Below are 23,324 nucleotides of genomic sequence, written 5' to 3' on the forward strand. Positions count from 1 at the left end.
CTCTGCTTGTTGGGCAGAGGCTGCTCCTGGCCGCGTTGCTGAGCATCGGCTGACTAAGCGTGCCTCCCACTGGGGCCACGGTGCTGTGGGCCTGGAGCGCAGCTTCTCCACCTGCTCCTCACGCAGCCTCGGCTCCTCCCGTCGGAGTCTGGCTGAGCTCAGATGTTTCGGTCACCGCATTTGGGACATGGAGTAGGGCGAGTCCTGGGACCTGTTTCAGTGAAGAGTTGAACTTAAAAAGTGGTAAAAACAAACTCTGTTTCTCTCTAGGTCCTAACTTTGTACACATCTCAGTTTCTACTCTTCGATTAGTCAAAACTTTGAGTTCTATTTACCCGGCTCAAGTTCAGGGCTTTAAAGCTTGTTACTGTAGACTTGAACGTGTGCTTTTAAAATAAATGTTAACATCTAAGCTCTTATCTTAGGCAAGAAATTAAAGATGTTGAATTAATTTCATTTTTATTCTGTAAAAATGGGTTTTTACCATGTTGGTTTTCTTTTCCTTTTGTTAACTGAGTTCGAAACAGTCGGCATTGATGGATTTTTATGTTTGCTTCCATTGCTGCCTTTCTTTTCTGTAACTCTTCACCTGAGATCTGGATCACTACAGCTTGTTTCCCTAACACTAGTCCCTTTAACTCCCATTTTAGGGAGCCCCTGCTTCTCCCGAGCAGGTGTCCTTCCCTTAGCTGGATACCACTGGGTGCATCATCCCTGCACCTGTCCTCGGCCCAGCTTGTCCCCTCACTCTGCCTCCGAACAGCTTTCCGCTTGTCCCTTCATACTTACACTCCTGTTGCTCTCCCATGGAATGCTGCATTTCCCTAAGTGCATCCTCAGTAAAGTGACGGTAGCCTGGAAAATATAGGATAAAATGGAGTTAATTTTTTCCCTCTAAATTTCCAGTTAGGCTTGGGGACAGGAGGGAGTAACGTTTTCTACTGAAATCCTGCAATACTTCTTTTGCACTTTTAAATTTATGTATGTGCTTATTACATAGAAAACAATTGACTGTCAAAAAAGCAATAAACAAAGGGCAATTCACTCATAATCTCAACATTGTTTTCATTTTTCTATGTATGACCCAGTGGACCATATAAATAAACATATGCATATATAGTCTTATGTTACCCACATTTTTTTCACTTTTATTTTCTAATTTTATTGGGCATTTGGAGGGCTGAGATTTATGTCTTACAGTTCATTTGTGTCCCTCAGGTGCCAAGCACAGTCCTAGGCACGTGATAGGAACTTAGTAGCTCATTGACATTTTTAGGGTTTTGCAATTTTACTTTTCCTCTTTTTATTTCATTTTTTATCTGTAGCCAATTATTATTTCTTTTCAGTTAGATTCAATTGCTTTTGTGTTCTCAGGACTATATATTTTAGTTTCCTTTTTCTTGGTCTTTTTCTGTTTTTCTATTCAATCTTTGGCTTTTTGGATCATAAGTGAGAGTCACCTTTCTTGTCTGTGGGTGTGTTGGATTAACCTAAACACTTTGCTAGCATACAAAGAAGTGTCAAGGTTAGGTTTTCTCAAACCTCTCTTTTTCCCACAACACTTCCATTTAGGAGGGAAAAAGTCACTGAGCCTCTTAAAGGCAGGATCTATGTCTTATTTCTCTTTGATTCTCCTAGAACAGTGCCTAAAAGTAATATTAGCACAGGAAATATTTTTGTGAAATTGAACTGAATAAAAATAAATTGTTTCAGATATGTATTACTTTTATAACAATAAATTATACAAATAGTACCGCCTCCCCCGCCAGCAAAGCTTTTGTAGGCTGGTTTATTTTACTTCTTCGTCCTGTCATATAGCAATCTTTTCAGTGCACTTAGACTACAGGACATTCATCACCCAGAACTTGTGGGATGGTTGTGTTTTGAATTGTGATCCCATAGGAGATATGGTCATCGTTTGCCAGAAAATTGATACTTTAATTAAGATAGTAGCTTGAGTTAATGGATCCGGGGTCCCCAAGACCAGTGATTAGGAGGACTCAGAAGATAGTCATACTCATGGCTATGATTTGTTGCAGTGAAAGGATACAAAGCAAAATTAGAAAAGGGAAAAGGCACAGGGATGAAGACCAGAAAAAGTCAGGCCCAAGCTTCCCAGGGTCCTCTCCCAGAAGAGCCACATAGGATGCGCATGATTCTCCTGGCAGTGAATTACAACGACACCTGTGAAATGTAACCAACTGGGGAAGCTGGTTAGTGACTCAGCATCTGTAGTTTTTACTGGGGACTGACCATGTAGGCACCCCGCTGCCTGGTGCATACCCAGACTTCCAGAAGGAAAGCAGGTGTCCACTTGTTCATGCAAACTGTGTAGGCACAGTGAGCCCCTCCTACTGGTTCTAGGAATGATGGGACCCCTCCCAAATCCAGGTTCCCAGATACCAGCCAAGGGCCAACCTTGTAAACAGGCCTTTCAAAGGAGAGCAATAGGCCTGCTATGTTAATGCTTTTCTGCACATGCCTTATAAACTTTTTTTTTTTTTTTTTTTGCCGTACGCGGGCCTCTCACTGTTGTGGCCTCTCCCGCTGCGGAGCACAGGCTCCGGACGCGCAGGCTCAGCAGCCATGGCTCACGGGCCCAGCCACTCCGCGGCATGTGGGATCTTCCCAGACCGGGGCATGATCCCATGTCCCCTGCATCGGCAGGCGGACTATCAACCACTGCGCCACCAGGGAAGCCCTGCCATATAATCTTAGATCACTTTCAATTCAGGGATTGGACTTTTATAAATCAGATTTTATGTTATATATTTTATGTCATTCAAAAATAAATTAAAAAACTTCTTTCCCTGCTGTTCTAAAGGGCCTGGAAGCCTGGTACACAGTTCATGTTGTCTTCTGTTGTGCTTTGAGGTCAGAGTATCGGTACCATTATTGGTAACGGTGCCAAGTGGACAAGCTCTCCTCTACAGTTACTAGAGAACTATTTTACAGAAAACTCCCTATGGAGGACCTTTTCCCCAGATTTGTGGTAGTGATGCACTCAGACAAGCACAGATCTATCGACGCCCCCCCCCCCTCCTCATCAGAAGGGAAAGATGTTTGCAGGAGAGGGTGAGGCAGGACTCAGACCTGAGAGGGGCCGGTGGGGCGTGGAGCAGGGTAGATCCCAGGTTTATCTCTACCTTTGACTTTGTGGCACACATTCTCAAGGTGGCTATGTTAAGAAAATTGGCCTAACAGAAATAAAGGGAAGTGGCTTTAAAAACAACAGATTTTCACCCTGTGGTGTGAATAGCTTCTGCTTTGTCACCCTCCTTCACTGGAGCTCTCTAGGCTGGGCAGTAGGGGAGCTCCATTGTCATACACCAGATAAAGCCCAGCCTTGCTAGGTTGCGGTTAAGCCACTAATAGGCGTTGAATAGAGATGCATTGGGGATTCTTTGCATTTTTGTATTTAACGCTAATGACTTTTTTGTTAATAAACTGGCCATTTGTTCACCCGATAAATATTAATCGTTCTGTTTTGCTTGTTTTATTTTTTGGCAAGTCGCCATGCTTGGTGCTTGGGTATAAATTTAGCAGCAAATTTAGATTTAGAAGTTGCTCTTGAGGAGGGATGAAACACAAGGTACGCGAATTTAAGAGTTTTATCCGGAAAGCGCCATAGTTCAGGTAGTTCAGGGATGTGGTAGGCTTTCACAGAATACGTGGGAAAAAAGTCAGATTCAAATGATGCTTGCATTCATTCATTCATTCGTTCAGCAGATATTAGATGCTATGCCCTCACCTCAGCGTGAGGGGCTCGATACAATTAACAAAATAATGCATGGTTCTTGCCAAGTGGTCATCCAGACTAGTAAAGGGGAACAGACAGCAAATAAGGAATTTAAGCCATATGAAGAACAGAAGGTTTCATGATGGGTAATAATTTTTATTGTTTTTTAAAATTTTGTTTTTTCAGGTCATTCTTCAATATCTTTATTATTAACATAGGAAAATTATTTTGAATACTTACTTTTTCATGCTTTTCTCCCCTTCTCTTTATAGCATATATAAAAGGTGGGTGGATCCTTAGGAAAGCCTGGAAGATTTACAATAAATGCTATTTGGACATCAATGCCCTCCAGGAGCTGTATCAGAAGAAGCTAACGGAAGAGCCCTTGACTTCTGACGCTGCAAATGATAATCACATTGTGGCTGAAGGGGTGTCTGAGGAGTCTCTAAACAGACTGAAAGGTGCTGTGAGCTTTGGATATGGCCTTTTTCACCTTTGCATATCCATGGTGCCCCCAAACCTGCTCAAAATCATCAACCTGCTGGGTTTTCCTGGAGACCGCCTACAGGGGCTTTCTTCACTGATGTATGCAAGCGAAAGTAAGGACATGAAGGCCCCTTTAGCTACGTGAGTAGCTATATTGCAATGCTTTGATAGATAATATAGTGTTGAAAGTAAGTGAACGACAATCAAAACCTTTATAGGAAACTTCAGGTAAAATGCTTGGTTGGTTGACATGCTGCCATGCCTTTCTGTCTTTTAGTGCAATGCCAAGGACCATGTTTTTGGTGGTGTTTATAAGTTGACTTTAGAGACCAGGGCACTGTTCTTAAGTCTCATGAGTCCTGTCTTTTATTTTATTTTTATTTATTCACTTATTTATTTTTGTGGAAAGTCCCTCTTGACCATTTTCTTTCTTTTCTTTTTAAATTTTTAAATTTATTTTTTTGTTGAGTCCTGTATTTTAAACATGCAGAATGATCATGATTTATAAAGTTTTTTGACCCTGACCAGTCACTGAGATTGATAATCCTGATTTTTGGCCTTAAGGGGATATACATTTCATAAGACTCTTCTGTGATTCTGAAATTTCTATTCTTATATCCTCATGTTGGGTAATTTTCCTTGATGATTCTGGTTGGTCCATTGGTCTCTTATATGTGGCTTGGATAGTTTGTGGTGTTCAACTAAATTGAGTTATTGTTGTTTAGACTAAACTTAAATGATAATTATTTAAACCAAAAAGTGTGAAGAAGCCATTATAACCATCCAGAGCAAGGATTCACCCATTTCCTCATCAGTTGAAAATGATGTGATTTTTTTTCAATCTGGTAAATATCTACTACCATTTGCAGTTAGAATAATTTTATCAAATGCTGGATGTCCTTTGACATTACACCACTTATCAGAATTTTTCCAAAGATTTTGGTATCACAGAGAACCTTAGTGTGCTGTATTTCTGCTTATGTCAGTATTGAGGAATTTGGATGTTAACTCTTAATCAGCTGGTAGCTATTAAAAAGGTCATTAATTTTTTATTGCAAAAATATTCATGCCTCCACAAACTCATTATGTTACACAATGGTCCTTTATTAATTTGACTTAACAGATTTGTAACTTGTGATAATTTGTCTTTTTTATTTTTATTTATTTATTTATTTATTTTATTTTTTTTGCGGTACGCGGGCCTCTCACTGCTGTGGCCTCTCCCATTACGGAGCACAGGCTCCGGACGCGCAGGCCCAGCAGCCATGGCTCACGGGCCCAGCCGCTCCGCGGCATGTGGGATCCTCCCGGACCGGGGCACGAACCCGCGTCCCCTGCATCGGCAGGCGGACTCTGAACCACTGAGCCACTAGGGAAGCCCAATTTGTCTTTTTTAATATTTTCTGAGAAAGGAATGAATTCAATTAATAATAATGTAAATTAGTCTGATCTCCAGAAGAGGACCAAATTTATGCACATGCTGGAAGCATACATTTACATAAAAATATTGTGTTGGTTAAACATTTTTGTCTGTTTGTTATAGCCGATCCCAGGGAATCTATTTCGTTACTTAGTTTAACATGGCCTTTTTTTTGAAAGAGACACGTTTGAAGTGGGAGAATTTTGAGTAACTTACTTATTTGTTTGGTTTTCAAATTGAACAGCCTCAGTAGCTAGAGAAAGGGCCCTTTATCCGGTCCTTTCACTTATTTTAACCCAGTTTTGTATAATTTTGCCTGTGGTTCCTATATTTAAATTCAGTCTGAGGCTTACACTCTAGCTTTTGTGAACACTAGCGAAAACATTTTCCTTTTGTAAAAAGTAATGCAAAGAGTAATTTTAAGGGGATAGTAAATTCATGGTAACCAATTACTGTTTCTAATTTACACGTTGATGAGTAAGGTGTAGAATTCAGAGATTTACGTAAATGATACCGTCAGCAATCCATCTAGAAGCCTCAGAAGAGCTACTTGCTTCTGTGACCTTGTTCTTTAATCCTATGGGAGTATGCTGATTTATATGTTGAGCTCTAAAGTTGTGGCTTTCCAAATACTGATAAAACTAAGATGGGGAGCGATACTGATTTTACTTCTTCAGAGACTGCCTAGTGAGCTTTTTGGAAGGAGTGTGTATTGGAAGAGCACACATTGATTTTTTTTAAAGAGTGGAAACACTGTAAGAAAAGTCATTGTCACTCACGGTTTCTCTCCCTCTTCCTTTAGATTAGCGCTGCTCTGGTATCATACTGTAGTCCGCCCGTTTTTTGCCCTGGATGGCAGTGATAACAAAGCAGGCCTGGATGAAGCGAAGGAAATTCTTCACAAAAAAGAAGCTGCTTATCCAAATTCTTCCCTCTTTATGTTTTTCAAGGGACGCATACAACGATTAGAGGTACTGTGCCTTCCCCATCTTTTTAAAACTAAAGCCTTCTGTTGATCGAATCTATAATTCTTACTTGTGGGGGGGTAGTATCACAAGGAGCCCGAATGTCATAGGGCCGAGTAACATCTTGTTTTTGTGTCTTGCATTGCATCATTGCTGTGGGAGCCTCTTCCGGGAACCCGGGGTGTTAGTCAGTTACCTTCTGTTCTGCAGCTGTGGGCGAAGCAGGGCCGGGGTCCCTTGGCACTGATGAGATGAGATGCTGCACCCTGAGCTGAAGGCACAGGAGCCCTCGGGAGCGTCTTAGTGAAAGGACACAGGATACGTTGTTTTTCCGTCTCTGGAATTACTAATAATCTGTTTCCAAATGTTCATCCTGGCTGACAGTTGATTTATACACAAGTTATTGCCCGAAATGTCAAGGACAGCAAAGGCTTTGAAATAGTAGTAGCTGGTATTACTTTTTCATGCATGTGTCTAGGTCCTGTGCCAGAGGTTTCACACACACCATCCCATTTGATCCTCAGAACAAGCCTGCGACAGAGATAGAAAATCATCCCCTGCATCTTACAGGAAAGATAAACGGGGATCTTAGCGGGCTTCACGTGACCTCCGAGGTCACCCAGCAAGTGAGGCCAGGCTGTCTCATTTCAGAAACACAATACGCCCTGGCCTTTGAGGGGGTTCTGCTTCTCTTTGCATTTCTTTTTTTGTCTGCTTGCTTGAGGGCATGAGGATCTGAAGAAAAATGAAAATTTTGTAAGAAATTAATCATGCATATGAAAGAAGGTGACTGTTATGAGGTCTACCACCCACAGGCTCACCAGTAGCTAGTAGTGCAGCAATGTGAGGTTTAATAACCTCTGCCCGCAGTTAACCAGGCATTCTCAGCACACCCACCAATAAAACCCGCAAGTGCTTTGGAAGATTTTTGCCTAGGAATGCTTTCATGAGCACAGGAGGTGATGCGTTCACTCATTTTTTGTTGGCAGTGGAGAGTGTATTACTTCCCCAATAATTTCTTTCCTTCGTGAAGTGCCTTCTTAAATCCGAGGACTCCTTACCTTTATTTATGGAAATTGTGTTTTAAAGATTATACTAATAATTTACAACTGAAACACAACACAGAAAGCTCTCCAGGATCTGACTTATTTAAACCCACGTCCAAGTCATTTTTCTTCTCATTACTTTCAGACTGTTCTTCTTTGCCTTCAGGCTCACGTACCTTCAGTGACATTGCTCTTTTTTTCTCTTGCTCTCTTAAAAACGTAGATCAATCTCCTGTGCAATCCAGTCTGCTGTTAGTGTGTTTTTCTTTCAAGCTCAGGGTTACGGTCCTACATGTAGGGAAGCATGTTCAAGCTCTTCAGGTTTCTCTACTCCCTTGGGTTTGTGCAGGAGGAAATAACCCCGTAAAAGGAAAATTTTAATTGGCTCAGCCTTCTCACTTGAGTGACCTTTGCTGAAATGAAAGTTGGGTGCAGGGTAAATGCTTTCCTAGATGTGTAGTGCCTTTCCTTTAAGAAATTGACATTCTGAATAACTGTGAACTCGATGATACTAGGTTTAGTGTTCAAAGGAGGTTTGCCTAGTGGGGGTGAGAGCCTGACGTTTACACAGCAATGAGGTCAGAGCATCAGGCATGTACTAGACGTCTCTCCCCTCACTCCCTTGATCAACGAATGCTCTAAATTGGGTTTTGCAACTGTTAAATAGAAATGTAAAAGTCAGGATTTATGTTTCATTATGCTTTCCATTTTCATTAATTTTTTATTTTAAAACAAAAATGCTGGGAATTCCTTGGTGGTCCAGTGGCTAAGACTCCACACTCCCAATTCAGGGGGCCCAGATTTGATCCCTGGTCTAGGAACTAGATCCTGCATGCATGCTGCAACTAAGAAGTCCGCATGCTGCAACTAAAGATCCTGCATGCCACAACTAAGACCTGGTGCAGCCAAATAAATAAACAAACAAATATTTTTTAAAAATGCTTAACTTTTAGCAAAATTAAAAACTTATTTGTTCTCCCAAAACTCAATTTGGCATGATTTTAGTTTGTCCACAAGTCATCCCTATTAGGGACGGAGTGAATGCTCTCAGTGAGTGGTCATTCATTGTCACTGGGATGATTCTAGAAATGAGGAAGCCACAGCACCATCAAAGGTTCTTATAAGCATGGTTTGGGGAGGTACATAGTGACCATGATAGCTCTCAGCAGACGTTCAGTCTCTTTCATGGTAGATCATTGGAATCTGAGTGCTGGTGGTGGTTGTTAGAACTCCTTTGTCATGGAGCAGCTTGCTTACCCAACTGATACTTGGTTTTAAGAAAAAAAGACTGAAAGACCTGTTACTGCTCTTGATTGGTGAGCTGTAGCTTGAGGGTCAAGTGAAGTGTGACAGTTGTTTCTGTTTGGCTCTTCCCAAAGTCTTAGAGGATAACAGAACTTTAGGGCTATTATTGAGATATTATTGGCATTATCTTCACGGTGCCTGGACACTGGCATTTCATTAACCTTCCCAGGTGAGCATGTAGGAAGGTATCAGATGGTGGCATCCTTCATTTGCTGATGAATTGCTCAGAGAGGCTGTGACATGGGTCTTCAAAGGCTTTTTGTAAGGCCTCTAAGCTCCCAACTCAGTTTATGGAAACACACAGGGCTTAGTGGACGAATTTGTTTACAGAAAACCTTTTTTCTTTTCAGTGAGCATTTAGGTTAGAGAGAGGGCGCCTTGAGATCTTTTTATCGACAGGCTCCAGGGAACATGGTCTGGGGCTCTAATTTTGACAGGTGCATCATATGACACGGACTTAACTTTGCAGATTCTGAGTCACTGAAGAAGTTATTTGAACAGCTGCTTTCATGTAAGCTTGCCCTCATACAGGGTGACTAGCTCAACACGGGCTGGTTAGGGTTCACTTTCCTTGTTATTTTCGAATCGTGCAGGTGCCCACTTTCTCTTTTAGTGTCATCAACAGCTTTTTACATACTTTGCCCTTCATTGTTTGGGACAATTTGGAATCCGTAGGGGAGGGTGGTCTTTAACACGTCCACCCCTGTCCTGCCACTTGCATAACCCTTGTGGCCGTGTCTTCATTATTCCCCGGTGTTGTGGCCTGACTTGACATAGCAGTGAAGTTCTGTGCCGTCGGTGGTACACGGGGTCCTTGTGCATCTCAGGACGCCAAGCTTCTCTGCTCTCTGGGAGTCTTGGCCAGACTGCAGGAAGAGTTTTCTTTCTTTACCACCTTTGCTTCTCCCCACTGCATGTCTGAAGTACCCCCACCTCTGGCCCTCCCACCCTCTTGTCTTACCCTCCTTACCTGTCCTGTCTCTGTTGACTTTTCCCATGTGACTTAGCATGTTGCTGAGAGGAATAAATGGGTTCACACAGTACTTAGCATGTGATAAACGCTATCCAAGTAGTGGTGTGATGGTTGGTGTTATTCTTACTGAGTGCTTAAGCCTGGGAAGTAGTGTTACCAACCAAATTTGCTCTCTTTTTAGGAGAAAGAACTTGTTCTGGTGTTGAGTTGTCAGTAGAGCTAGGCTTGTGATGGGTAAGATGCGTGTGTGTAGCTAGAGGGGCTATAGCTACTGTACAGTACCCATGTTTACTTTATCCTGAATTTCCATAATGCACACAGATGTTAGGAAGTTGACCCAAGGGTTGCATAGCAACCTCCATTTTAAAATATGAATTGATAATTATAATTCTGAATTTTATATTTATTTTCATCCCATTAAACCTACAGTAGTGGTGGTAGTGGTAGTCCATTAACATACAAGTGATTAATGAGTATTTTTCTTGATTATTTAAAAGTATTAGGGACAAGTCTACATTTTAATAAACTTTTGAATTCTCTCTAGTCCTCTTTTTTCTCTGAACAGTACAGGTTTGCACAACTCCCCTCCCCTCCCGTTTTAACAGTCTATTTAGTATATAATATACAGATACACATGCTTGGTTTTTTTGTTTGTTTGTTTGTTTTGCAGTACACAGGCCCCTCACTGTTGTGGCCTCTCCCGTTGCGGAGCACAGGCTCCGGATGCGCAGGCTCAGCGGCCATGGCTCACGGGCCCAGCTGCTCCGTGGCCTGTGGGATCTTCCCGGACCGGGGCACGAACCCGTGTCCCCTGCATCGGCAGGCGGACTCTCAACCACTGCACCACCAGGGAGGCCCCACATTCTTGGTTTTGTGTGTATACATAGTTTCATATACATACTTTGTATGGTGTGACTAGTTATAAAACTAATTTTTAATATTAGTGTACTTATCTGTCTCTAAACGCTCAAATATTTGAATGAATGACAGTTGATGGACATATTCTAATGAAGTTACTTTATGCACTTTGGGAACTCTTATTTTGAGACCGTCTTCCTAGCTTGGACCCATACTTTCTGAATATCCTGCATGGTGGCATCAAAAAGCCACACATTTGCTTCTCAGGAGCAGCAGTGGGCCCAGCACAAGACCTGGCCCTCAGTGTGTGTTTGTCAAATGAACAGATGAGTCTGTTGGCAGGAAGTCCATTGATCAGTGTGAGTGAGGGCGCTTCTTTAAGAGAGGAAGCTGGTTGTCAAGGACTGTCTCCTTTCTTGGTGGCACCTAAACCTGTTTCTGCTGCTGATGCAGAAGAAGATGGTGCGAGCATGTCTTGACATTTGGTGTAAGAGGATGGCCTCCTAAGGAGGGTACCGAAACAGATATTGAAATTCTGATGGGCTGGCTAAAGAAGTGTGACTCTAAAGAAATGAATTAAATAAATTTACGGGAGGTAAAAAGGACCTGGATATCGATGAGGTCTGTGCTCATTGCTGGAGTGGCGAGGTGAGAAGGCTGAGCCCCTGTGCTCCCTGAGCTCAGCCTGGTGGACCCTGTGCTATATCAGCCCCTCAGTTACAGCAGAGACAGCCCTACTTCACGAGGACCAAGTGGGAGTGTGCACAAGGCCTTGAGGCCACACTGAGGGAGTCCTAGTGAACTTTACCGTGTGTGTGTGTGTGTGTGTGTGTGTGTGTGTGTGTGGCCTCTTCATACCATCTTTCTCATATTGAAAGCTGCCTTGTTGGTTCTCTCTGATAAATGCCACCTTCTCACTGCACAGTCTGCCCTGGTTTGTACTTCTCCCCCCGGTCCTTGCTTCTGAGCAGGGTGTGTGATAAGATGTGGTTTCTTTTCCCCATGAATAATGTCTGCAGGGATGGCTTTGATGGTTGACCTTTACTTCGTCACCCTGGTGTTTCATCTCCTTACTTTCTTTTTTTTTTTTTTTTTTTGAGGTGATTTTTTTTTTTTTTTTTTGGCGGTACGCGGGCCTCTCACTGTTGTGGCCTCTCCTGTTGTGGAGCACAGGCTCCGGACGTGCAGGCTCAGCGGCCATGGCTCACGGGCCTAGCTGCTCCGCGGCATGTGGGATCCTCCCGGACCGGGGCACGAACCCGTGTCCCCTGCATTGGCAGGCGGACTCTCAACCACTGTGCCACCAGGGAAGCCCTGAGGTGATTTTTTAAAAAATAAATTTATTTTTATTTTTGGCTGCATTGGGTCTTCATGGCTGGGCACGAGCTTTAGTTGCGGTGAGCGGGGTCTACTCTTTGTTTTGGTGCGCGGGCTTCTCACTGCGGTGGCTTCTCTTGTTGCGGAGCACGGGCTCTAGGCGTGTGGACGTTCAGTAGTTGTGGCTCGCAGGCTCAGTAGTTGTGGTGCACGGGCTTAGTTGCTCCGCAGCATGTGGGATCTTCCCGGACCAGGGCTCGAACCCTGTCCCCTGCATTGGCCCGTGGATTCTTAACCGCTGCGCCACCAGGGAAGGCCCAACCATCTCATTACTTTCTATTACCTGCACGGTTCTGTGTGAAAGGCCTTTACACTTTGACCCCAGTGTGCGTGTGTTCTGGCTCTGGATCTTCCTCGCACTCATCATTTCAGGCTGTAGTCCTTTCTCTCTGGACTTTTATTGACGAAATTACGTTTTTCATTGGTGCTCCCCACAGTAAGCAGGAGGTCTGTGTTGCTCTCTAGCTCCTTAGTTCATGATTGTGGCAGGGACAGAAAGGTGAAGGTTGATCCCCTTGGTGGTTAGTTTATCACAGAGACGAGAGGCAGGAGGCCTGCGGGGGTCGTGGAGAGTAGGGGCCAGCACAGAAATGCCAAACCCAGGGAGGCCTGTGCCCATGCACCCATCTCGGGGGCATATTGATTATTCAGAGCTGTTGGGTGGCAGCGTTTCTCTGCATCTGTTGACGAGCAAGCCTGCCTCTTGTATCTGAACAGCATGCTTTGCCAGCATGAGGTAATGTTGTTATTTATAGGATCAGGAAAAAGGCAACGCAGGAAGAGAAACAATTCCCTGAAGTTCTGTTAATTGTAGTCTTCTCTTCCGACCTATGTGGTTCTCTTTATTACTTCAGGCACCAGGAAAAACAGGGTTACCATTTATTCTCAGAAGGACACAAAATAAGAGATTGGCTTAATATGGTGTAGGAGAGGTGGAGGATATATTTGTTTTCACTTTCCAGTGTGATAAATCCGTACCGTGTGGTTTAATGACTCTGTTCACTGAAATGAGATGATGATAACCCAAATTGCTAATAGGTTAAATACATTTGCTATTCTTTTAACTCCGTCTTTACAAGTTGTTGGGTTGAAAAGCAAGCAGAAGGTTAACATTGATTTATATTCCTAAGCTCACTAAATGTGCATAAGAGGATGAGTTTTCCCTTGCCTACATTAACCCTGGTCCTAAGGGTAGGGGTTAAATGCATGGTCTATTGTTAGGTGTCCTTGACAGTAATACTGCTAAACCGATTCTGCTACTCAGTGACATTAATGCTGAATCACATGTGAGTAACTGGGTTGTCACAGCATGTCCTTCTGCATGCTACAGGTGACAAGGCAGGGCCTCTCTCTTTTTTTTTTTTTTTTTTTGCGGTACGCGGGCCTCTCACCGCTGTGGCCTCTCCCGTTGTGGAGCACAGGCTCCGGACGCGCAGGCTCAGCAGCCATGGCTCACGGGCCCAGCCGCTCCACGGCACGTGGGATCCTCCCAGACCGGGGCACGAACCCGCGTCCCCTGCATCAGCAGGCGGACTCCCAACCACTGCGCCACCAGGGAAGCCCTGGGCCTCTCTTTTTAAAACACATACATAATACTTTATTGTAAGATGTTAAGCAACTTCATAAAAATAACCCAGCAATAATTAAATTCTAAGCTGTTTTGTTTCAAGTTGTTTTGTGATCTTTAATATACACATATTAGACTTTAGACACTTTTGCTTACAAATCTAATGTTTGCATGTTTTAACATAGTTTTTGTAAATAACTGGTATGGAAGCTATTTAGATTTCCATAGTGTTACTAATTTGATATTTCCCATTGTTGGGATATTGGGATATTTAACAGTTGTTTCCCTATGATTTCCCAGTATTTCCCTGTGATAGAAAGTACTATAATAAATATCTTAGCATATTTTTCCCTTTCATTTTCTTGAATTACTTCCTTTGGCTGTAGCTCCAGTGGTGTCATTATTAGAATCAAAGAGTGTGAACAGCTCTGTAGCTTTTGCTAAATGATAAGAGATGATACTCAAGAAATAGTGAGCCAGAGTATAATCACTCATTATTTTGTACATGGTATTAGCAGCAGTGTCTCACTGCATAGTTTTATTTTTTTATTTCCATGATGATACAAATTAAAGCAGTTTAAAGATAGTTCTTAGACATTACCAGTAAGACCTCTCGTGTTTATGTATCAGAACACTCAGTATTGTTAAGATGGCAGTACTCCCTTGATTGTGTTATAGATTCAGTGCAATCCCTATCAAAGTCACTGCTTGCTTTTCTGCAGAAATGTACAAACTGATACTAAACTCAAGGAGCCCAGAATAGGTGAAACAATCTTGAAAAGGAGGAACAAAGTTGGAAGATGTATACTTCATAATCTCAAAACTTACTACAAAGTAATCAAGGCAGTGTGGTACTGGCATAAGAATAGACATAAAGATCAATGAGAGTCAAGAAATAAACCTTTACATCTACAGATCAATTGACTTTTGACAAGGGGACCAAGACAGATCGATGGGCAAAGAATAGTCTTTTCAACAAATGGTTTTGGGACGACTGAATACCCACATGCAAAAGAATGAAGTTGGACCCTTACCTCACACCATGTATAAGAATTAATGCAAAATGGGTCATCCACCCTAAATGTAACAGCTAAAACTATAAAACTCTTGGGTTAGGCAATGCTTTCTTAGACATGATGTCAAAGGTGCAATGACAGAAGAAAAAATAAGTAAATTGAACTACATTCGATTCTTGAATAACATGGGTTTGAACCAAACAGGTTCACTTATGTGCAGATTTTTTAAAAAATAGTAAATACCATGGTACTTACACTATTCACAATTGATTAAATCATGGACGTGGAGGCACCACTATAAATCATGTTCAGATTTTCAACTGTGTGGAGGGTTGGTGCCCCTATCTCCCACATTGTTCAAGGGTCAACTTCAACATTACATCAGAGTTGAACACTTCTGTGCTGCAAAAAGTACCATCAAGAAAGTGAAAAGATGGGACTTCCCTGGTAGTCCGGTGGCTAAGACTCCATGCTCCCAATGCAGGGGGCCCGGGTTTGGTCCCAGTTAAAAAACAGGCAAAGGATTTGAAGAGACATTTTTCCAAAGAATATATGCAATAAGCACATGAAAAGATGCTTAACATCGTAAGTCATTATGAAGAACGAATCAAAACCAAGTGAGGGGACTTCTGTGTGCCACAACTACTGAGCCTGCGCCCTAGAGCCCACGAGCCACAACTACGGCAGCCCGCGCACAGAGAGCCCATGCTCTGCAACAAGAGAAGCCACCACAATGAGAAGCCCGTGCACCGCAATGAAGAGTAGCCCCTGCTCGCCGCAACTAGAGAAAGCCCGTGCACAGCAACGAAGACCCAATGCAGCCAAAAATAAATAAATTAATTAATAAATTAAAAAAAGAGAAAGATGCTATTTCACATCCACCAGAGTAGCTGTAATAAAGACCACCCAATAACAAGTGTAGACAAGCATGTGGAGAAATTAAACCCTTATTCATTGCTGGTGGGAAAGTAGCATAGTGTAGACGCTTTGGAACACAGTTTGGTGGTTCCTCAAAATGTTAAACATAGATTGATTATATGACCCAGAAGTTCTACTCAAGAGAGATGAAAACATATGTCTATGTTATTCATAATGGCAAAGAAGCGGAAACCACTCAAATGTCCATCAACTGATGAAGGATAAACAAATGTGTATCCATACGATGGAATAATGTTTAGCAATGACAAGGAATGAAGTACTGATAGACGCTACAGCATAGATGAACCTTGAAAACATGTTAAGTGAAAAAAGCCAGTCACAAAAGAACATATATTGTGTGATTTATTTATGTGAAGTCTCCAGAGCATGTGAATCTACAGAGGCAGAGAATAGCTTATTGCTTACTTGTGGATGGTGAGGGTGAGTATGGAGTAACTGTTGATAGGTATAGGGTTTCTTTTGGGGGTGATGAAAATACTCTAAACTTAGATTGTAGTAATTGTCGTGCTACTCTGTGAATATACTAAAAACCACACGTACTTTAACTGTGTGGATTTTATGATATTTGAATTATATCTCGAAGATGTTTCCAAAACGTGTTGCTGAGGGTGTGTATTTTCTATATGAATATATATTCTCTTTTTCTTTGGATATAAACTGTTGATCCAATCAAGTTTGACTTTGGAGTAAGAAATATTTTTCTCATGTATTTGCCCAAATTCTATTGTATAATGTACTCATAAGTTATGTTTATCATATATTTCCCCTCTTCTATTACTGTCATTTTTGAGAACTGTCTTTACATTTTATTGTGAAAATTTGAACATTCAAACATACACACAGTTTTTTGTTTTTGTTTTTTTTTTTTAAAGGCAGTGGACTTTTATTTTTATTTATTTTTTTGCGGTACGCGGGCCTCTCACTGTTGCGGCCTCTCCCGTTGCGGAGCACAGGCTCTGGCCGCGCAGGCTCAGCGGCCATGGCTCACGGGCCCAGCCGCTCCGCGGCATGTGGGACCTTCCCGGACCGGGGCACGAACCCGTGTCCCCTGCATCGGCAGGCGGACTCTCAACCACTGCGCCACCAGGGAAGCCCTACACACAGTTTTTAATAGATTTCATTTTTTCAGAAAATTTATCTTCTCAAACTGGGACACATAGACTATTTTGTTTTCTTCAGATTGTAAAATGATGTTTTAAGAACTCTTATATTCTCATACCTCTTTGCGTGTGGAGATGGGTATGGTTTAATTCTGATACCTGTTGGATTCAGGAATAGTAACATTAATTTAAGGGTATTTCTCTTCCTGTTATTGAACTAAATCCTTAAGATAGATGCAATCTGTTTTTGAAATATCTTTATTTTCTACCTTTTATAGATGTTTTAAAATGAATATTACATGGTTTTGACAATTGTGATTTTATGTCTTAAATATAATAAATACATCACTGTTGCCTTTAAAAATGTATATTATTTAGTATTTTTATCCACTTGTTTCTCACATATACTCAGCTTTCAGTTTGTCAGGTTCTGTATATTATAGGGAAATTTTAATTGATATTTATAATATTTCTTATTCATTTCTGAGAATATCTCTTCATTTAGTCATGTCACTCTTTCTCTTATTACTTTATAATTTTTTTTACCTGCATCTGTCCTGTCATATATATAGTAAACGTGGGTTCAGATAAAATAAGTATGTGCATGTGTACATAGTTATTTTGGATTAAGGAGGAACTAGAATTCAGGCCTTCTCTCTCAACCCAGTTCTCTTTTTAGCTTTTATTTGCTGATAAGTTACATATATATATACATTCTAAATGTAATATTATATATGTGTGATAAACCATATATGTAACTTACTAGCAAATAACACATTTAAATATTAGTATAAATGTAAATATAAATATTCAGGAGGGCTTATTCTTGGGCTTTAGAAATACACCTGATATTTTTAAAAAATGAGTTGATTAATGGAATTTTTTTCCCCCACATTTTGGAGAAGCAAGTCACTTAAGGTAATTAAACATTTGAATGTATTTTTTGGTTAGTCATTGTTAAGTACCCTTTTGAAATTAATTCTTTAATAATTTATCTTATTTCTTCAAGAATCTTAATTTAAGACATCTACTTACTGTTATATTCATCTTAGTTTTATATTTTACTTTTTCTCATTTCCACTTATTTTTCAACATATTATGACTGTTTCCAGACATGTAAATGTGGTATTACTTTTTATTATTTGTGGTATTTGTATAAATTTGTGTTTTCTTAATTTTATGATTAGGCTTTAGATTATCATATGGGCTTTTATAGAGAGAGAGATTTGATTTTTTTATCAATGCATTTTCTACTTCCATTTTCTTTCTAGTTTTTCTTAATTTAGCTTGTTTTATAGTTCATTTTCTTAATACTTTATCGTATTTGTCTTATTAGAATAGTGAAGTATTAGTATTCTTGTTTAGGGATTCGATTGTATTCCTTGAAATTCAGTTTGCATTTCATTGGTTAACTGAGAGTGTTTGGGGGGCTGTGATATTGTGATATAATAAGATACAGATCATGACTAAGGGCTCAGCTCTGGAGGCCAACTGCCCAGGCTGAGTCCTGGCTCCACTACTTTGGCTGAGTGACCTTGGACGAGACGCTTAATCTCTTTAAGCCTCACTTCCCTCCTTGTCAAGGTGGGCCCCTGGTTTGTACCTTGGGCTTAGTTTCCCTGTTGAGATTTAGGGAGGTGCTAATCTGGGAGGCACGTGCTGTCCTGGGGCTCTGAGCGTGGGTCCTTGTTGGTGTAATGACGTGACCACAGCCCTGCTGGGGCTGCTGCTGGGGCTGCTGCTGGGGCTGCTGCGTTAGCAGCCACAGGGACAGAGCTCATGCCCCGGGGGAGATCAGGACCACGTGGCAGGCAGGCATGTAAGCAGATGCAGATGTGGCCAGGCTTTGAGAAACATAAAAACAGGCCTATGGGAAGGGAAACCATGGTGTGGCTCACCCATGGTGCAGATGACCCAGGAGTGGGGGTATTTGGGTTGGCTCTTGAAGAGTCTGTAGGAGTTTGCAGGTGAGAGGTGAGAGCATGAGGGATGAGCTTGCATTCAAGCCCAGATCCAAGAAAAGGCCAGATAATGGGGAGGTACAAGTTCACTGGGGCTGGAGCATTTGGTGGAGAGAGGTGGGTGGAGTAGGGGTGACCCCGGAAGCAACAGATGATTTTATTTTGTTTCTCAATCCCAACCTCCCTCCTCATAGAGGACTTTCTTGTTCATATTTAATTGTGTATATGAAGCACCCATGTTGTTTTCCTTTGCTCTCAGGGTTGTGTTTATTGTTCTTGTTTGTTTCCGTTTCTGCTTGCTTATTCAGGGGTAGATTTTTCCTTAATGTTTGATTGAAAAGGTGATCACTGTATTTTACTTGTCTGCCATTTTGAACATGGCTTCACATATCCACACAGGCAGTGTTTCATGTCTTTGTTCCTCACTCTTCTGAGGACAGTAAGTGTACAGCAAACTCCCATTGCCGGGTGGCACAGAGCTAGTTTTAGGAAATGGTGTTCCCTACTTTTACCTACCCCTGTCCAGAGCTCATCTGTGAAATTCTATATTTTCTCATAGTATCATATTGAACTTTTCTGTTTTTCTTTATGATTTTGGACTCTCAATGTGTGGGCACATTGGTTTCCTAAATCTGTGCGTTTCTTTGTTTCGTGTACTAGTCCTCATTTCTCTGTGGCTTCTTATAGAGGAGTTGTTAGCTATGGGAGTTTGTTGTCATACTGCTTCAGACCTTCAGGTTTGGGCACGTAGCATTGTAGAAGGAGCACTGGACTAAAAGTCTGAAGATTTGGTGTTGGCTGTTTCGTGAAGAGTGAAAACCCTCTCTACTTCAACATGGTCGCTCACACGTCAGTTTGGAAGAGCGGTGAGACCTCAGTTAAGCCAGTCTTCTCTGGCTCTGGTTCTTTACCTGGAAAATCAGGGGGGTTGGAATAAATCAGTGTTTTTCTGAAACATCTTACCGGGAGCACTGATTTGATGGACTAGTTAATACATGTTCCATGAAAAGAGGTTCCATGTCATTTAAATCAGGATATCCTGGGGCTTCTCGGAGACTTTAGTTTTGCATCACGAGGGAGATAGAGTCTGCAAGTATGCTGTGTTTACCCAAGTTAATTGGCCAGGAAAATTCTTTTTCATACTGTAGCCTGTGAGACTTAGGAGCATTCAGTAGAACACACTTGAGAAACACCTAGGCTACATGATTTTTAAGATTTCTTCCAGCTTACAAATTGCATGGTTCTGTGAATATACTAAAAGCCACTGAATTGTACACTTTAAAAGGAAAGAATTTTCTCAAAGCTTTTCTAAAAAATTTTTCATGGATCTTGAGTCTTCAGAACTGTGACTACCTGGCATTATTTCTGCTGTTTACAATTTGTCTTTAATTCCTCTTTGGAAAAACCCACATACCAGCTTGCCCATTTGACTTCCTTCACAGAGAATGTCATTCAGTTCTAGGAAAACTTTTCAAAGTCACTTTCCTGATTATGGCCTCTATTTGTTTCTCTCATAAAAGTCTGTATGGATATTAATCCTCTCCATCTATTTGCCAGGTTTATCTGTTTATCTTGAATTGCTGTCTTATATTGAGTAGTGTGACTCTCTGTAGACTCGTTTTTCTGTATTTCTGTAGTCTTTGTTTTTCTGAGTTAATTCTTTGCATTATCGTTTTCACTGTTTAAAATTCTTTGATAGTGCCTTTAACATAAACATATTTCTTTTAAAGTTACTGCTGTCTTTCATAAATTCCTTCTCTGCAGTTTTAAAAGGCACCATAGTGTAGCTCAGCTCAAAATGGGCTCTTCCAATTTCTGGCTGGCTGAGCTTTCTGAGCCTGTATCCTTGTATGTAAAAAGAGGACAGTGCCTTCCCTGTCAGCCTTAAATAATGTAACATGGATACAGCTAAGTGCTAACTAAGCACATGGTGCTTGGTCAGGGCTTTTCCTATTTAGACAGAATCTTGTCTTGGTTGTAAATTCACAAATTTTTGTCAAAATCATGTGCCTAACTGTTGAGAGACCAAGGAAATTCTGCAGCTGGTGCATTATTCTGTTTGGTTACATAACTCATTTTCCAAGGGGGTTGCTGTCCATTTGTGTGGAGGTGCTGAAAACATTCCTACTCTATTCCATTATTTGTGTGTAATCAGAGATTTGTAGCCTGTTATGGAAAAGGCCTTCTGGGGTGATGCCAAGAGAACTAGAAAAAGCTTGTGTCCCAAAATGAACTTATAATCTAATTATGGAGTTAGCAGTGTAAATGCATGAAAAGGTAATTGTACAAGACAGTAACAAGGGCCAGATGAATGGCTGGTGGTTGTGGGTAGCTGACCACCACCAGCTCCCACCATGCCCACCCTGTCCCCTTTATTACCACCCACCTCGGGTCTGCCCAGAGACTCATCCTCATTGGACACACGGCAGTAGGTGTCTTCCTGATTTGCTCCTTGTCTATCTCTCCACATTACAAGGAGAACAGAGGCTCCACAAGGCAGGCACTTTGTCTCTTCTGGCTCCTAGAGAGAGAGAGGGGTGTGTGTGTGTGTGTGTGTGTGTGTGTGTGTGTGTGTGTGTGTGTAGTGAATGAACACTCTGGTCTCTTGCTCTTTCCACTTAGTTGTGCTGTAATGATTGTTCTATTTCTCTAGCTCCTGGGTTTTTGTCAAAACGGGAGCAGCCCATATATTTATGGCATTTTGAAAAGTTTTCCTTAATTATGCAGAATTCATAGATTCAGTGTTTATAGTAGTAGTAAAAGCTCCATCATCCCCCATCAAGGACTGTGCGGTCATAACTCTAAAACCAAAACATTAAGGGAAAGATTGATAGAATTGATCATACATTGATCAAAAGGTTTGTGGAATTGACCCCAAAATAACTTATATATTATAAAAAAATGATAAAGTTAAAAAAAGAGAAAGCTAGGAAACAAATGATTAAGTGTTGGCATCCTTAATTTAGAATGAGCTCTTGCAAAATTAGAACATATTAAAAGGGTAAATATAAACATACAAAAAGAAAAATAGTCAAAGCACCTAAACAGACAAGCTATAAAATAAGACATACAAATGGCCAATATCATATGAACCTCAGGATACAATCAAGGAGATGCGAATTAAAACAACACTGATAAATGATTGGCTGGTATTAAAAACATTGTGTGTTGTAAAAAGTTTAGGGAAATGGGCCTTTTATAAACCGTTGGCACATATGTAAATTGGTAGAACCTTTGGGGCAGGTAGTCTAGTATTTATACACATTACCATACAATATAACTTAGGAAATAACTGATGAACCACATATGTGAGTGTCCACACACACAGAGAGACTAAACCTGCCCACCTTCATCACTGGTAAGAAAAACTCCAGGGGTGGGTGTTGAGCTGGGTGGGTACTGTGATTTACCTGGCTTCGCTCGGGTACTCATACTCTCTCTGAGACCAGAAAATTTTTCCGAGAAGCAGGACCCTTTCCATTCCCACCACATACATGAGGGTGGAGAGGGGGCGAATGGCTCCCTGAAGAGAGGATGCCTCTGATAGTTGGTGTATTCGTTTCCTAGGGCTGCCATAACAAAGAACAGAAATTGATTTTCTCAGAGTCCTGAGGTTGGAAGTCCAAGCTCAAGGTGGGCAGGGTTGATTTCTTCCGGGGCCTCTCTCCTTGGCTCGTGGGCGGCCGCCTTCTCCCTCTGTCTTCGCATGGTCTTTCCTCTGTATGCACACACGTCTGTCCTCATCTCCTTTTCTTGTAGAAGGACACCAGTCATATTGGATTTGGGCCTGCCCTAAAGACTTCATTTTAATACGACTACCTCTTTAAACACCTTATCTCCAAATACAATTGCATTCTGAGATCCTGGGGGTTTGGATTTCAACATATGAATTTTGGGGAGGGATACAGTTCAACCCATAACAGTTAGCAGTGCCAGTGAGAGTGTCTCCTCCCAGGCACTTGGGGTTTTCCTCTTTCTTTTCACATAGATGTCACTGGTACCCTGGTAGCCTCCAAATATCTTACCCGGCAGGTTCTCCCAGAGGTCCCAGAACAGAAAGACTCACAGGCCAAATTAAAACGGGCTTGAATCACATAGCTTACTAAATCAATGTAAAACACAGCCAGGAGCAAGGGGGAAAAGGTAGCATGGGTTAACACTCTTAGGATAGGGTGCAAGTGGGGTGGAAGGGCCATGCTACCTGGGTCCTGGGTCCACGATGTGCAGGGTCCTGCTTCACTCTGCACATCAGCCTTCCTCACTGACAGGAGAGGAGGGGGTACAGGGAGAGAAGGGCCCATAGGTGCGAGTTGCCCTGGGCCAGTGACACACTTGATCAGAAACCCACAGGGATGAGTACACTTGGCCACAGCTAATTAAATGGATGGACCGTCATGGGTTTTGTTGGTGTTTCTTGGGCAGAGGACACATGGTGCCAGGATGGGCATCAACAATGGGGGGTCAGATTTAAGACCTCATGGATATTCAGTTCTCATGTGTAGTTAGTATTCTATTTAGTGTGTTTTGTGTATTTGGTCTTTTGAGTATGAGATATCTCTTCGCCTTTTCTTC

General features: G+C 41.7%; 1 protein-coding gene across 2 annotated transcripts in view; it reads left to right on the top strand.

The window, feature by feature from the left end:
- TTC39C (tetratricopeptide repeat domain 39C) overlaps positions 1-23,324 on the top strand; it is a 106,221-nt gene that overhangs the window by 58,269 nt on the left and 24,628 nt on the right. For both annotated transcript variants that reach the window (XM_081252534.1, XM_081252535.1), the window contains exons 5-6: positions 4,012-4,366; positions 6,448-6,616. In XM_081252534.1, the coding sequence (XP_081108660.1) occupies positions 4,012-4,366; positions 6,448-6,616 (524 nt within the window). The remainder of the gene's footprint in view (positions 1-4,011; positions 4,367-6,447; positions 6,617-23,324) is intronic.

The sequence above is a fragment of the Mesoplodon bidens genome (assembly GCF_964165515.1).
Source record: "Mesoplodon bidens genome assembly, chromosome: 13".
NCBI lineage: Eukaryota > Metazoa > Chordata > Mammalia > Artiodactyla > Ziphiidae > Mesoplodon > Mesoplodon bidens.